The 16,845-nt window shown below is 46.0% G+C and overlaps 1 protein-coding gene across 2 annotated transcripts in view; it reads right to left on the bottom strand.

Moving 5' to 3' along the window:
- Window positions 1-522: 522 nt before the first annotated feature.
- ATP6V0A4 (ATPase H+ transporting V0 subunit a4) overlaps window positions 523-16,845 on the bottom strand; it is a 54,537-nt gene continuing 38,214 nt past the window's right edge. For both annotated transcript variants that reach the window (XM_020878266.2, XM_070465186.1), the window contains exons 16-21: window positions 14,211-14,427; window positions 13,233-13,334; window positions 6,986-7,096; window positions 4,509-4,626; window positions 2,534-2,705; window positions 523-1,271 (exon numbers count right to left, since the gene is read on the bottom strand). In XM_020878266.2, coding sequence (XP_020733925.2) covers window positions 1,178-1,271; window positions 2,534-2,705; window positions 4,509-4,626; window positions 6,986-7,096; window positions 13,233-13,334; window positions 14,211-14,427 — 814 coding nt within the window. In that variant the 3' untranslated portion in view covers window positions 523-1,177. The remainder of the gene's footprint in view (window positions 1,272-2,533; window positions 2,706-4,508; window positions 4,627-6,985; window positions 7,097-13,232; window positions 13,335-14,210; window positions 14,428-16,845) is intronic.

Here is a 16,845-nt window from a genome sequence, read left to right as displayed (position 1 = left end):
CATGACACCAGTGTTAATGACACTTAATTCTACCCATAGAGTTACCACGTGCTCGGTCATTTCTGACTCTTTGTGACCCCGTGCACTGTAGCCCTCAAGGCTCCTCTGTCCATGGGATTCTCTGAGCGAGAAGACTGGAGTGGGTTGGCATTTTCTCCAGTAGATCTTCCCAATCGAGGGGTCAAACCCACATCTCCTGTTATCTGCTGTATTCACAGGTGGATTCTTTACCACTGAGTTACCTGAGAACCCCATAGTTAACCATAAAGATGGTAATGAACCTGGATAAAGGCCCTTCAGACTAGTTGACAAAACACATATTATTCTACACCTGGCTCTTGGAAGTTTGCCAATGTGGGTGCCTAAGAAATGACTCTGGGGCTGACTGACCCAGAAAGCATCAGGATAGGCTGTCCGGCCATCTCCTTCCCTGCAAGCCATTTTCTAGAACCTGCTGAAGCCTATGATCCCTTTCCCCAGTTACCCCAGCATAATGTGCATTGAGAATAAACAAAATCACTGTTGAAGGTTGTCACACTTCATTCCACAGGATTTAATGATTCAGAGAGCCACACTGGGGCCAGCCCTCCCTCTCAGCAGAGAATATTATCTGTTCTTCCTCACCTGGAGTGAAAATTCATGAGAAAGTTCCTAATCCTGTAAAGCTTAACCCCAGACAAGGGAAAGAAGGTGTTTGAGGAAGGAGGAAATGAGGAATAAAAAAAAAACATAATCCTTCCCTAGGATTTGTTTGTATAACTCTATTGTTTAGCTTTGGCCTATCATTTTATCAGTACTAAATTTTACAGAATACTTTTCTTTAAAAAAAATCTTAAAGAAAGAGTGAATGGCCCCCAAATTTAATCACATGAAAACATGAGTTTGGCACTCCCACTCCCCTCATCGCAATCATTTTTGTATTTGACAATAAGGCCCCAGGTTGAAATGACTTGCCCATGTAGTTTTTCTATGACATGGTGAAGTCATATCAAATCCCAGGGCTTACAGATAAATAATACAGGGCTTCCTGCCTCCAGTCAGTGAGAACAATCATTCCATTGATGGCCGTGCGCAGGCTGACTTTAAAGACAAGACGAAACTTCTTTCACTGGCACGGACACTGGAACAGGAAGGCGGTGGCCAGCAGACGAGGTGGCCACAGCCCCCAGACGTGAAGCTACTCCTCAGCTGTCCCATCCAGGATTTGCTTGAAGGAGAATGGAGAGAACTTGTAACCAGCCCCGGTGTAGAACTTGTTTTGGAACTCCACCCTGTTGTTGAGGACAAGGAGAAGGGGAATTGAACACAGAAATGAGAGGCTGGCAGCCGGAAGGGAGAAGCGGAGAGAGTGTAAAATCAAGCACCAGGTGACGAAGGCACCCCTGGCAGTCACCATAGGAATCCTGAGGTTTGGGGGGGGTTATTTTCAAATCCTTCTCTTGCCTCCCCCTGACACCTTCTTCTCCGCGCCCCATTTTCTCCAGGCTTTCACTAGTGACCTCAGGGACCACAGCATAACCTCCCCTAGACCCCCAACCACCAGGGAAGTCCTTTCTGGGCAGCACTGTCTGAGGAGACGGTCACAAGACAACGCATCACCAGGCTGTACAAGGTGGTTTGCTTCCATCCTGATCTTAAACTGTGGAGCTTACATAACTGCAGAACCAACAGAGCCTTGACTTATACTTTTATAACTTACAGAACAGATACCATAAATGGTCATTTCTGTGTTATTATGTTGCAGAGGGCATTTCTCTAATGACATGGGTAGAAATAATAGTATAGCCTCAGGCAGGGAAGGCTATGATTCTCTCAAATCAACGGGTGAGATGGAAAACCTTTTCCTTATGAACAATGGCCAAAGATAGAGGGAGGAAGCCTCAGTGAAGCTAAGGAGAGGCTGGTCAGGACATATGGGAAACCTGATGCTTTAGTAGAGACGACATACCCAAAATTCTTGGCTGAAAAGAGACCCGGGAAAGAAACAGAACCCTAAGCAAATGTTTGCATATTCGTCAGTCCAGTGATGGCCAATCATCTCTGGACACATCTATGAATGTCAAGGACCTCCAGTGAGAGCCTTCCTCCTGGGGGGTACCCTCCTTGAGTTTCCCTTTTCCGAGAACTATTTGCCTGTTCTGTTAGTATAATTCCCACACTCAGCAACAAGGGCCAGAGAGCTCAGATTCACTCAGCATCTCCCTCTGTGAGCCTTTCCAATCCGTCATCTTACCAATAGTTGGGGTGTCCCTTATTTTGAAGCCAATTATAATAACAAATGAACATTTAAAAGGAGTGAATGGGAACTAACATGTCTTCTAGAGCAGTCTGTGTGTGTGTGTGTGTGTGTGTGTGTGTGTGTGTATAAGACATCATTTAATATTACACCAAGAAGGGACTAAATTAAGGTTCCAAAAAGGCACAGGAGTTGCTAACATCACACAACAGGTCAGGATTTGAACCCAGTCAGCTAGCCTTCCCTCCCACCCACCCTCTTTCCTGAGAGCATATCTACGCTACAAGCAGTTCATACCAGTGCAGCCGCAGGGCATGCAGGAAAGCGGAGAGGCCCTCCATGATCAGAAGGATGGCTACCGTCAGAACAGCGAACACAGCAAAAATGATGAAGACCCCAACGAGTCCTCCCCAGCCTCGTATGTGAAGGCCAATGTTCATCACCATTGTCCAGAGCACCTCAGACAGTTCTGCCAGACACAAGAGAAACATTCTCAACCATGTGGTTTATTGGGCAAATGCAGATTACTCTCATACAGTAATCCTGGATCTGCACACCCTATAATTCAGCAACTCCACTCATAGTGGAGAACGTGGGCATCTGCACCCTAGGTTACTTGCCTACGGTCATCTACAGCAGTTTTGGAGGAGTTTCCATCAAGAGGACAAGTATATGATGGCACACTACTCACCAGTGAAAGTGAGCAAATCATAGCTACTAGCAGCAACATGAAGGAACATCTAATGCCAAAGAAGTGAAACACAAAAGAATACATGTAGTATGATTTAATATGTACTGAATTCAAATTCATATATTAAAGCCCTAACCCCCAAGTGATGGTACTTGGGAGATGGGGCCTTTAAGAAGTGAATAGGGGACCTCTCTGGTTGTCCAGTGGTTAAGACTTTGCCTCCCAAAGCCAGGGCCAAAGGTTCAATCCCTGGTTGAGGAACTAAGAGCCCACATGCCTTGCAGCCAAAATACCAAAACATAAAACAAGCAATGTTGTAACAAATTCAATAAAGACTTTAAAAATGGTCAACATCAAAAAAACCTTAAAAAAAAAAAGAAATAATTAGGGTTAGATGGGGTCACAAAGGTAGGGTCCTCATGATGGTATCAGTGCCCCTTATAAGAAGAGACACCAAAGAGTCCTCTCACTCCCTCTTCCAGGGAGACACTATCATCACAGGGGTGTGTACAAGCAAATAAGCAGCCAAAGCAGTCAAGAGCACACTAACTCTGAGCACCTGCTTTTCTGCTGTAAATCAATAACCAGGCTCATTTTCACTGCTTTGGTTTCTATTTACTTAGCACACACTTTGGCCTGGCTTCTCTGTTCTTGGCATGATGCCCAGGGCTGGGAATGCAGAGTTAAAAGCCAGGGTCCTTACTTTTCAGGAGCTCCCAATCTAGTAGGGAGACAGGCTAACAAGGCAGGGTTACAGTCTGTACTGGGTCAGAGCACCCCCAGAACCTAGGGAAGGGCACCTTCCAGACTGGGGGCCAGGGAGGAGGACCACGAGCAAAGGTGCCAACCACGCTGAGTTCTGAAGGAGGAATGGGACATCAGGCTGGGGAAGAGTATTACAGCGAGGGAGCTGCAGGGCAAACACACAGGGGGCCCAGATGGGTGGTATCTTCAGGAGCCTCAGGGCAGTTCCTCGAGGCCACTGCACAGGAAATGGGAAGGGGGGTGGCATAACAGAGAGCCAGTGGGGGCACGGAGGTAAACACCAATAGTCAAGACTGGAGATGCGGGCAGAAATCAAGAGCGATTTTACAAAGTAAGTCCGTGAGTCAAGATTCCAGATTTAAGTCATTCTTGGGGCTTGACTCATTACCAATAAATACAAGCGGCCTGTAGAAACTAGGAAAGGCAAGGAAATAGATTCTTCCCAAGAGCTTCCAGAAAAGACAGAGTTGCCAACACCTTGTTTTGAAGCCTTCCACCCTCCAGAACTGTAAGATAGTCCATTTCACAGTGTTGGAAGCTGCTGTGTGCTGTGCTTAGTCACCCAGTCACGTCTGCTACATTCGTGATAATTTGTTACAGCAGCAATAGGAAGCTGATACAGAGGGTAACCATTTCAGCAACACAAAGCCAGACCTACTGAAAAAAAGTCACTTCTAGCAACACTTTGAAAGAAGAGCCACTCTGCTGGCAAGCACACCAGAAACAACCCAGAAGGCACTTTCGCCTCCAAGTACATTGCATCTGTTTCGGAAGGGACGTGGGATGGTCACCCTGCTGGGCAGCCCACTCACTCACGCGCATGTGCCAGACTGAGGGCCCAAAGCCGGAGGTAGGAGGCTGTGTTGGAAATGCAGCCCAGGCAGTACTCGATCGTGTGGATGGCCTGGTGCACAAAGACGTCTCCAAAGTTGAACTGAAAGACAGAATTTCTGATGTTACTCTATCAAGTACTTTCTACGCGAACATGTTACAAATGATACATGGAGAAGGCCTGGGCTCTGCTGTGAAGACATTTCTAGTTGAATGAGGGGGAAATAGGTGGAGAGAGTCACAGTAACATGGGAATGTCTGGTGAAAAATGAACCTTAGCCAAAGACAGGTCTCGCTCAGTCCTGGCTCCTGGGAGGCAGTCTCAAAACCCTTGAGATTTCCCAAGTGAAAGAAAAGTCTATCTTCAAGCTGCACTGGCCCCTGGGACCACACCTCATCATCTTTGCTAATGAGGTATCTATACAGAGGCCCTTGGTAGTCGAAGTGGGAGCTGGCCTCACCTGAAAGACCAACCATGTGGTTAGAGACTTGAGACTTTGAGCCACATGTTATCGACCCAAACCCAACTCCAGGGAGGGAGCTGGAGATTGAGTGCAACCACCTGGACTGCACTTGGGTCAGTCGCGCCTACGTAATGACACCCCAATTAAACATGAAACACAGAAGCAGTGTGAGCTTCCTGAGTAAGCAACACAGTAACACAGCCTCATGTCAAGGTCAACGCCGAGAGAGCTGTGCACCCTAAGGACACGGGAGCCCTGCATCCGGAACCTTCCAGGGCCAGGTTCCACTGACGTGCCTCTTCGGAGGATTGTGCAGACTTCGGCTGTAAATAATACTGCAATTGAAAGTATAGCATTCTCCTGAGCCCTGTGAACTGTCTACAAATGACTCAACCCGTGGGAATCTGAGGGCTCCCCACCCCCAGACTTGTGGCTGGTGTCAGATGTGTTGGGTGGACTTGGGAGTCTGGAGGAGTGTGCTGGAGATGTTAACCTGGAGCTGGGCTAAACGCTGGTGAGGACAGACATGGGGGGAGACCTGGAGAGGGGTCACAGTAACATAGGAACGTCTGGTGAAGAATGAACCTTAGTCAGAGAGAGGTGTGGCTGAGTCGTGTCGAGCCCGTATGTGCTTTGCCCTGGGAGACCCAGGTATGACTGTACTGGGGGAAAGAGCCGTCCAGCAGAGCCTGGAGCTGCCCCCACAAGGGCAGCCAGTTCATGGAGGAGCTGGCAGGGGCACACCGACCAGATATATCCTTAGGCGAACGAGGAAGATGGCTGAGGGAGGTTGTACAAGACAGGCTGGGGCTTGATGAGTCAGAAGATGTGTGGGCTGGATTCTAAAACATGCCAGCAGGTCTCAAAGACCTGCTAGTATCAATCACCACTAACAAGGGTTACTCTCTATATCTGGAATCTTGTTGGGAAAACTTTCCATGATCCAATTTTTCAGTAATTCTGACTATCCATTGGTACAAATGAATACTTTTTTAAAAAGTAATTAATACCACAAATGGAGCTACTTATAGCATCTCTCAGGCCTCACAGGAACCCTCTTTCCACTCCAGAATTAGAAGACAGCTCCAGTTAAAACCCCCAACCCAGGGTTCAGGGCTGTGGGTGACTTCAGTCATGGGATAAAAACAGTCAGCCGCCTTCTCTGGGGAAACATGGCACATTCCCAAGGAGGGGAGAGGCTGCCCTTGGACAGAAAGGGACAGGGAGGCATGAGAGAAGAACACAATTTGGGAATTCATGTGCGAGGCAATGTCACAAAGATAAGTGAACAAAGTCAAGAAAGCCAAGGTTGAGGCAGGAGCAGGCGATGGCAGCTGCTCTGGCTTACATTGGGGCAGAGGACCGGCAATTAATAACCCACCTCTTGCTTCAAGATAAGGGACCAGATTTGGGCTCTGCTGTTGTTAAGTGAGGGCACTGATGGGGAAAATAAACCAGCAGATTCCCAGCAGCACAGTTCTGAGCCAAGGGGTCCTTGGTAACATTTAGGAGCTTCTATGTTACTAAACTTGAAGTTGATATGCACCTCGTACTCAGAGCAGTACCTGGGCAAAATTTAAAAATGCCCCCTGACTGGTTGGTAGGTAGCTGTAAACTCAAGTGCTCCCACTTCCCTGGGACCTCCCCAACTTCCCATGACTTAGGGATGACAGGGCCACCACCAGCAGGGTCCTCCCAGCCCTCCCAGCTCTACTGCTTAAGGCCAATCTAATGGGCTGGTGCCCACACACTACTGGCTGTTAAATACGTGAGCATCCTCCCTGGCTACAACTGACCTTTAGAATTTGTACAAACTGCAAGCCTTCATAGGGTGTCTAGTCCAAAAATACCTTTTCTTTAAATAAGCCATTTTTTCAATAATATTTTGACTGTACAGCTTCTGGGCTCTCAGTCCCCTGACAAGGGATCAAACCCAGGTCATGGAAGAGACGGCGCCAAACCTTAACCACTAGGCCACCAGGGAACTCCCTTAAATACCTCTTGATCGTGCTCATCCTGAGCCCCGGGGACACCTGCAGAAGCACTGTGACCAGAGCTGTCACCTTCAGAGTCCTCCGTGGTGTCTTCCGGGATCCTGGAGGCCTGCAGCTGTCAGCAAACAAGAACATGAAATCTCAGATTCACTTTTAGGATTGCCAACATTCTCTATAAAATAAAGGCTCTCACTTACTATTAGCTATGTTCCAGATACTGTGCTAAACTCTCCATTATCTCATTTAGGCTTTGTAACAATGTTTTTTATGTAAACACAATTATCCCCCCATTGTACAGAAAAGTACACTATGGTACAGAAAGGTTAAGAAATGAACCCACAGGATTAGACAGCTAGTTAAGGCTAGTTAGTGGCAGAGTAGAATCAGCAGGCAGTCTGATCCGGGGCATGTACTTTTCTCCATGGTGTTCCAGAAGGTGCCAGATTAATCATGCTCTTTACAATAAACCAACAGTCTTGTGACCCAAACAGCCAGATTTCTACAAGCAAAACTAACCAGGAGGGATTAATGAGTGCTACTGTCTGAATGCTTGTGACCCCCACAAAGTTGATGTTAAAATCATAACCCCCAAAAATGAAAATATTAGAAAGTGGAAACTTTGGAAGGCACTTAGGTCATGAGGGTGGAATCCCCGTGAATGGAATTAGTGCCCTTATAAAAGAGGCTTCAGAGAGCCCCCTAGCTCCATCTGGTAAGAGCACACAGAGACGACGCCAGCAGTGAACCAGGAAAGTGGTCTCACAAGAAGGTGACGATACTGACACCCTGGTCGTGAACATACAGCCTTCAGAACTGTGAGCAATAGGTATCTATTGTTTTAGCCACCCAGGATGTGGTATTTTGTTACACAGCCCAGGTGGACTAGACAATGACTTTTCCAGCACAGACACACTTTTTAAAATAAAAGCATTACTTTATAAAAAGAGCTAAGAGGCTTCCCTGGTGACTCAGTGGTAAAGAATCCATCCGCCAATGCAGGAAATATGGGTTTGATTCGGAAAGATCCTACTGGGAAGCAACTAAACCCATGTGCCACAACTACTGAGCCTGTGCTCTAGAGCCCAGGAGCTACAACTGAGACCATGAGTTGCAACTACTGAAGCCCGTGTGCCTAGAGCCTGGTCTCCACACGAGAAGCCACCATAATTAGGAGCCCAAGCACTGCAACTAGAGAGTAACGCCTGCTCTCCACAACTAGAGTAAAGCCCGTGCAGCAATGAAAACCCAGGACAGCCCAAAATAAATAAAAATAAAAACTTATAATAATAATTTTTTTTAATAGCTAAGAAAAGAATTCAAGGGGAAAAAAATCTAGGCATAGTTGCCATTCAATTTGGCCTGATTTTATCCTTGAGTCTGAAAAGAATATTGAACTCAAGTCACCCTGAAACTTAATGTCCCATGGCCAAAGTTGTTCCTAGAATGGCTTCACAGGTAGGGTATTGCAAATTAGGCATGAAAGCATCTTTAGCTTTCTGTCTTCAGCACATCTGCACCTAATATTTGCAGACCTTTAGGCCAGGGTACAAATGAAAGTCCACATGACACATGTTTAACTATTTTTAGGTATAAATCAAGCCAACAAAGTCCCAAACAAAGTATATTCTGGCCTCTATCTTGGCAAATAAATTCTCACAAGAGCTTGGAGAGCCAGGTGCAAATTCAGCGTCCCACACCAGGACCAGGGCACACAGGAGAGCCGGCCCTGCCCATAGCATGTCGCCCTTCCCTTCTCACCTCTGATTTCATCTCACAGCACAGGGACCGTGGCCTTGTGGGCACATGTGTGGGCACTCCCACCCAAGACGTCTACGTCCCACCCACACTCCCCCACAAACTGCTGCTCCTTGACCACACCAGGGTCAGCGGTACCCAGTGGTGTGGCTGGCCCTTTGTATGACCCATAAGTGGGCTTGAGCCCCTCTGGACAGGAATTCCAGGGTGCCGGGTAACAAGAGGGGGCTCTGGGTCAGCCTTTTCCCTTGGCCTGTGGTTCCTTGCCCCATGGTGAGGAAAAGAACTCAAGTTAACATTACTTTGTCTTCTTGAAATCCTGTTTTCTCTCTCTGTCAACTTAAAGAAGAAAATATCAAAGAAGAAACAGAAGAAAATTTTTTCCATTTCCATCCCCTAAATGCTAGCCTTCTCTGGACATATCCTGAAATTGTTTCAAGTAAGCATAAACAATTGTGTAGAAGTGTGATCTGGGGGACTTGATAAATCTCACTGACTCTTTTTCCCATTCAAAATATACTGTTCTACACCCCCTAATAAATATCTCACAATGTCTGAGCTGGATGCTGTCTGAAATAAAATAGTAATTAATTTTAAATTAGCTACTTGCACCTTTCTAAAAACACATAAAACACGGGTGCAAAAAGACAGAGACAAATTGTGTACAGCAGCACTATCTATTAATTACTAACACTGGAAAAAAGCAAAAAAAAAACTACCAATACTTTGATGCTTTCAAATTGTGGTGCTGGAGAAGACTCTTGCGAGTCCCTTGGACAGCAAGGAGATCAAACCAGTCAATCCTAAGGGATATCAATCCTGAATATTCATTGGAAGGACTGATGCTAAAGTTGAAGCTCCAATACTTTGGTCACCTGATGTGAAGAGCCGACTCACTGGAAAAGACCCTGATGCTGGGAAAGATTGAAGGCAGGAGGAGAAGGGGACAACAGAGGATGAGATGGTTGGATGGCATCACCAACTCAATGGACATGAGTTTGAGCAAGCTCTGGGAGATGGTGAAAGGACAGGGGAAGCCTAGCGGGCTTCAGCCCATGGGGTGGCAAGAGTCGGACACTACTGAGCAACTGAAAAACAACTATCAATACATGAATAGATAACTAAATTGTGGTACATCCATGCAAGGGAATACTATATGCCAATCATATACATATAATCTCTCAAATATAATATCGAATGAAGGAAGCCAGATCCAAAAGAAGGCACAGTGCATGATTCCATTTACATGAAGTTCAAGAACAGGGAAAACTAACCTCCAGTGTTAGAAATCAGGATGATGATCAACCTTGGGGCAAGAGGGGCAGGAAGCAGGCACAAAGGGGCTTCGGGGCCTGATGATGCTCCGAGTCTCCACCTGAGTGCTGGTCACACAAGTGTGTTCATGTTGTGATACATCACTAATACGTGCCCTTATCAGTTGTGTACTTGTATGTGTGTAGTCAGTCAGTTCAGTCGCTCAGTCATGTCTGATTCTTTGCAACCCCATGGACTGCAGCATGCCAGGCCTCCCTGTCCATCACCAACTCCCAGAGTTTATTCAAACTCATGTCCATTGAGTCGGTGATGCCATCCAACCATCTCATCCTCTGTCACCCTCTTCTCCTCCTGCCTTCAATCTTTCCCAGCATCAGGGTCTTTTCCAATGAGTCAGTTCTTCACATCAGGTGGCCAAAGTATTGAAGTTTCAGCTTCAGCATCAGTCTTCCAATGAATATTCAGGACTGATTTCCTTTAGGATAGACTGGTTGGATATCCTTGCAGTCCAAGGGACTCTTAAGAGTCTTCTCCAACACCACAGTTCAAAAGCATCAATTCTTTGGTGCTCAGCTTTCTTTATAGTCCAAATCTCACATCCATACATGACCACTGGAAAAACCATAGCTTTGACTAGACAGACCTTTGTTGGCAAAGTAATGTCTCTGCTTTTTAATATGCTGTCTAGGTTGGTCATAACTTTTCTTCCAAGGAGCAAAAGTCTTTTAATTTCATGGCTGCAGTAACCATCTGCAGTGATTTTGGAGCCCCCAAAATAAATAAAGTCTGTCACTTTTTCCACTGTTTCCCCATCTATTTGCCATGAAGTGATGGGACCAGATGCCATGATCTCAGTTTTCTGAATGTTGAGTTTTAAGCCAACTTTTTCACTCTCCTCTTTCACTTTCAAAAGGCTCTTTAGTACTTCTTCACTTTCTGCCATAGTTTCTTCTTAGCTTTCTGCAGGGACCCAGCATAGTAGTATTACAAAGGAGCCTGAGGAAATGGGACCTCTGCTCACATCCCCTGAGGACCATCAGAACAAATCTGTTTACAATGTCTATGTATTGGGCCTCTTTAAGGTTTCATAGAGCGAACTGGGAAGAGGCCAAATAATTCCATTATGGAATCATCTCATGAATGGAGGTGGGAGGAAATGTTTCTAACATGAGAAAGGACCACCTAATCAGCCTAAGGAATCAACCAGCAGCCCTACACTCCAAGGGCCAAGGAGACAAACCTCCAAGCAGTCCTTGGGAGCTCCTGTTCCCCCGAGCCAGTCTAGGAGGTACCATCCAAGATGGCAGACCACAGAAACACCTCTACTTCCTTCCCCATTGTACCAGTCATCCATGGGGAGAAGGGAGAAATCCATCACTTTAAGTTCCACCACTATTTAAATAGTTTTGCTGAGCAAAGAATAAGATAAGCTATGGTTTGAGATTCCCGGGGCTCTGGACAGCCAGCAGGAACCCAGCCCTCGGATTACGGGCAGGTGGAGCTTCTAGGAAAAACAGCTGCATCTATGTCTGCAAAAAAGATATTTGCCACCTTCCTTTCAAACACCAATCACCTATTTGGACACTGGTCCACCTCAGATGTCCTTCATCATTTTGGTCTCTCACCAATTAACCAAACAATAAGCAAGTACTCTTTGCTTTGCCTTCCTATATGTTTATATCCCACATAAATTATATTTCAGACAGGCTTTAGATCTAGTCAAGGCTGGCAGGAAAGAGTGGGAGGGGCATGTGATTTAGAAAGAGGGCGCCACCTAGGGACGAACCTCCTGAACTTCAGCCTCATCCGATCTAGATCCCTGACACAAAGGTCAGCCAGGTCAGAGTTTAGAAAAAAAGGTTTATCTAAATATATTCACAACCACTTAAAATACATGTGATCTCAGAACAGCCCATTTAATCTTCTGCACTATCAGAGGGAAGCAGAGACTGATCATTTCAAACAGCATCTGTGTGTCATTTCTAGACTCAAAACTCCCTAGACAGTTGATCTTCCTTATTCCTACTTGATTTAGGCCAACAGTAAATTCTTTATCACCCCCTGAATAAACCTGAGGCTTGGGAGAAATTTAAACAAAAGGATGAAGTGGGCTGAAACTGATGTTTGAGAAATAGAGTGAAAATCACAAATAAACAAGAACGGACTTATTTGAATTTGTTTACTCCTCTAGTTTCCTCACACGATCTGTAACATAATATAGTGCATGCATGCTAAGTCGATTCAGTCATGTCCGACTTTTGCGACGCTATGAACTGCAGCCCACCAGGCTCCTCTGTCCATGGGATTCTCCAGGCAAAAATACTGGAGTGGGTTGCCATGCCCTCCTTCCCGGGATCTTCCTGACCCAGATCGAACCCTTGTCATATTATGTTTCCTGCATTGACAGGCGGGTTCTTTACCACTAGCACCACCTGGGAAGCCCAACATAACATAGTAAAAGCCCACAGCTTTATGAAAAACAATGTTCAGTACACACCAAACCTGTAGTATAAGACTTATTTTTAACTGAAAAGAAAACCATGTTCTGACACCTAGAGATTATTAACCAACCATAGACTCAGCACACACACCCCAAGCACAGCTCACAACACATAAGATTTAAATGTGACCATTAGGCTGGACCATAAGGAAGGCAAAGTGCCTAAGAGTTGATGTTTTCTAACTATGGTGCTGGAGAAGACTCTTGAAAGTTCCAGGGACAGCAAGGAGATCAAACCAGACAATCCTAAAGGAAATCAACCCTGAATATTCATTAGAAGGACTGATGCTGAAACCTTCAATACTTTGGCCATGTGATGCAAAGAGCCGATTCAATGGAAAAGACTGAAGGCAGAAGAAGAGACTGGCAGAGGAGATGGTTGGATGGCATCATCGACTCAATAGACATGAGTGTGAGCAAACTCTGGGAGACAGTGAGGGACAGGGAGGCCTGGCGTGCTGCAGTCCATGAGATCGCAGAGTCGGACAGAACTTAGCAACTGAACAATAATTATGTTGGAAATAAGATGACCCCAAAGAAAAGCTGAGCTCTGCAGAAGGAAGCATACCTGGGGTGGGCCAGTTCCTTACCTCACCACCCTCACCTCAGCAGGCCCTTCAGGCCCTGGTAAACCCAGCATTCTCTATAAACCCCTGGCTTAAATTTCCAGGGAACCCGTATTCCTACCCACAGTGAGGGAACTGAAGTAGATGGTGCTTACCTGGGATTTCCGATGGTTGGCTCTAAGGATAAATGGCTTAATCAGAAGCATCCACGGCACAGAGATCAAAGCCATGATAACAAAGAAACTCTGGACTTCTTGCTGTAAGACCGAAATGGAAAGCTCTTACCATTTTAAGGTGACTGTACAGCATACTTTATATGATACAAATGATCAATATATGGATCAACTACACATAATCAATACACACGATCAACCACACTTCATTTGGAGAGATGAGAAACGTTTCAGTAGACCCATTAGCCTTCCCATCGTGGGCTATTCCCACTGCAGAGAGAGACCTGTCAGTCCGGTGGTGTGGTGTGTCCACTCAAGGCAGGCACAGGGATCAAACGCATCTCCTGCATTGGCAGGATTTTGTTTTATCACTGAACTACCTGGGAAGCCCACCAAATATTTATTTATTTGACTGTGGCATGTGGGATCCAGCTCCCTGACCAGGGATCGAACCCGGGCCCTCCTGCACCAGGAGTGCAAAGACCCAGCCTTTGGACCACCAGGGAAATCCCATGGACAGAGGAGCTTGGCGTGCTATGGTCCATGGGGTCTCAAAGAATTGAACACAACTTAGCAACTAAACAACAACTAGAGTTTACCTTTATAATAAAAGATTATTCCATTTTAAGGTACTATTTAGACCACTTACAGTTTCAAGCCAATCAATTTGAAAGATTACTTTTCTCTTTCTTCGCAGACAACGTACAAGCCAATTTTCAACCCCATGGCTATAACCCCTCAGGTGCATTACCCAAACAGAAACCACTGGAGCTGCTTCAGAGCACTGCCCTCAGCATGTGGACAGTCATTCAATCAGGGCCTTCTGAAATCTGAAGAACCGAACACGTTGGGTGCTGAGATGGCTCAGTCTTACAGATAATTTACTCTCTGTAAAACCCAAGAGCAGGAGAGATTTGACATAATCGAAATGCTTAAAAGAAAAAGAAAGCCCAGAAGTACCTGATGTTGGTACAGAGGTACATTCGAAGGGTCCTTATAGTTAAATAGGAACATGTTGATGAAGTGGATAAGGATGCTCGGGGCTCGTCGGGACACAAAGACGTTGAAGGAGCACCACTTGAAGATGATCATGAAGACCAGGTATCCAAAAAGACTCAGGATAAAAATCATCTCAGGGATGAACTGCAGAATGATGTTCAGAGTGTTTCTGAAGAACCTGGGGGTGGAAAACACACATACAAGACAGAACATTGAAGGAATGCCAATCACTCACCATTCTCTTCAAAGTACCAAGTTGTTTGTTTGTTTTTTTTTTTTTGAAGCCCTGCATCCTCTCTCCAAGCAAGTAGTAATGATGCATGGATGGAAAAATGAGAAAGAAAGGTGCTTTTGTACAAAAGGGTCAGAGAGAACCAGGGTCTAGAAGGTAAAGTCATGAGGCAAAGGACAGGCTCACACAGACAGCTGGTGACCTGGCCACAGCTTCCTGTGCAGACCCAATTCATATCTACACAGTCAAGGGCAGAAGGATACAGACGCAAGGCTTGACAGCTATTCTCAAAAGAATGCTCTAAGACAGGTGTTGGCCAACAACAGCCCATGAGCCAAACTGCGCCCATTACCTAGTTTTGTACAGCCTGGTTTTTGTATTTTTTAATGTTTTGGGGAAAAGCAAAAGAATAATATTTTATGACACATGAAAACTATAGGAAATCCAAATTTCAGTTTTAATTAAGTTTGACTGGAACACAGTCACACTCATTTGTTTACGTGCTGTCTGTGGCAGTGTTCATTCACACTACAACACTGGAATTGAGTAGCAGGGACAGAGACCACCTACCCTGCAAAGCCTAGAATAGTTACTACCTGGCTCTTTACACAGAATATTTGTCAGCTCCTGCTCTCAGACACAGAGAGAGTCCCATGAGACTAAGCTGGGGGACTCCCAGGTAAAACATCAGAAAGACATTTTAATTATAAGAGCTATTGCAGGGAAAATGGAGACCCTATGATAAAGCAGGATTGAGAGAGATAGTTGAGGCTGGCCTGACACGTGATGCTAATCATAGTCCACCCAGAAAGTCCTTCCTGGTTTTATCCTGGTTTTACCTCCGTGTAATTCTCACAGCACTTTCAGGCAGGCAGTAGTACCAAGGCACTGTCATTCACTTATTCACTAAATAGTTCTTATTTTTCAAGTAGAATCATGTGTCTAGTCTATTGGTTTTCCAATAGACATGGGTCATCACATGACTGGTTCTGGTCAATGAAACGGGAACGGAGGTGGCATGTGTTACTCTGGGTGGAAGCTTAAGAGTCAGTGTGTAACTGACCACTCTCTCCTGCCACAGCAACCGGCAACTTCAAGGTGGTGGCCGCCCATCAGCCCTGGTCCCAGTGTGAGGATAAGATGAGCAGCACCCCTAGTGGCCCACCATGACATGTGTCCTGGTCTGGAGGCGCTGAGAGTTCGGAGCTGTTTGTTACAATAACTGACCCATTCTGACGCCTCTGTTGCCACTCTGCGGAAGAAAACGATCATAGACACGTCCAGCAACACGTCTACGATCACACAGCTACAAGCATGTCAAATCTCTGATTCTAAACCCTGCATCACTCCTGCAGTACGGTGCTGACCTCCTGCAGGTGGGTTTTGGTGGGTCACAGACACGTCCAGCAACACGTCTACAATCACACAGCTACAAGCGTGTCAAATCTCTGATTCTAAACCCTGCATCACTCCTGCAGTACAGTGCTGACCTCCTGCAGGTGGGTTTTGGTGGATCACAGACACGTCCAGCAACACATCTACGATCACACAGCTACAAGTGTGTCAAATCTCTGATTCTAAACCCTGAATCACTCCTGCAGTACGGTGCTGACCTCCTGCAGGTGGGTTTTGGTGGATCACAGACACGTCCAGCAACATATCTATGACCACACAGCGGACGTGTGCTGTGTGCGTGCTCAGCCACTTCAGTCGTGTCCGACTCTTTGCGACCTAAGCACTGTGGCCTGCCAGGCTCCTCTGTCCACGGGATTCTCCAAGCAAGAATACCTGAGTGGGTTGCCATGCTGGATGTCAAATCTCTGATTCTAAACCCTGCATCATTTCTGCAGTACACTACTGACCTTCTGGCAGATGGGTTTTGGGGATACCAACAAGCTGCCATGTCCACGAAGGGTTTCTAAATAGGCTGTTTTCAAGCATTTACTACTTTAGCACAAATATACAAGTTTGAGAAGCTTTGGTAGAAATAGAGCAAAATGGAAAGGATAGATGGAGAAATTAACCACCAAAGAAGTGAAAGAGAGGCTGCTGCCAGTATGAAGAAATGATACCAAGTGGAATTCAGAATCTGAGGGCACTCTGGCCCGAATGCAGTGGGGCTAAGCCCAGACATAGCATCACCTGAGGCCTGGCGGGTTGCACACACAAAACACTGTGGCTGCAGCCCATGGGGTTGTGAAGAGCCAGATACAACTATGAGGCGAAACAGCAACAACGATAGCACTGCAGGCTTGCAGTCTCTTTCTGAACTCTCAAATATTTCTGAGGTGAAAGGTGCACTCAGCTCAGGAGAAACAGAGGTATCATTTCTGGCAAGTCAGCTTGTCCAAGCTCAAGCCAAGA

Source organism: Odocoileus virginianus, chromosome 1 (assembly GCF_023699985.2).
Source record: "Odocoileus virginianus isolate 20LAN1187 ecotype Illinois chromosome 1, Ovbor_1.2, whole genome shotgun sequence".
Taxonomy (NCBI): domain Eukaryota; kingdom Metazoa; phylum Chordata; class Mammalia; order Artiodactyla; family Cervidae; genus Odocoileus; species Odocoileus virginianus.
The sequence above is the reverse complement of the archived record's forward strand: the minus strand, read 5'-3'. Positions and strand labels throughout refer to the sequence as shown.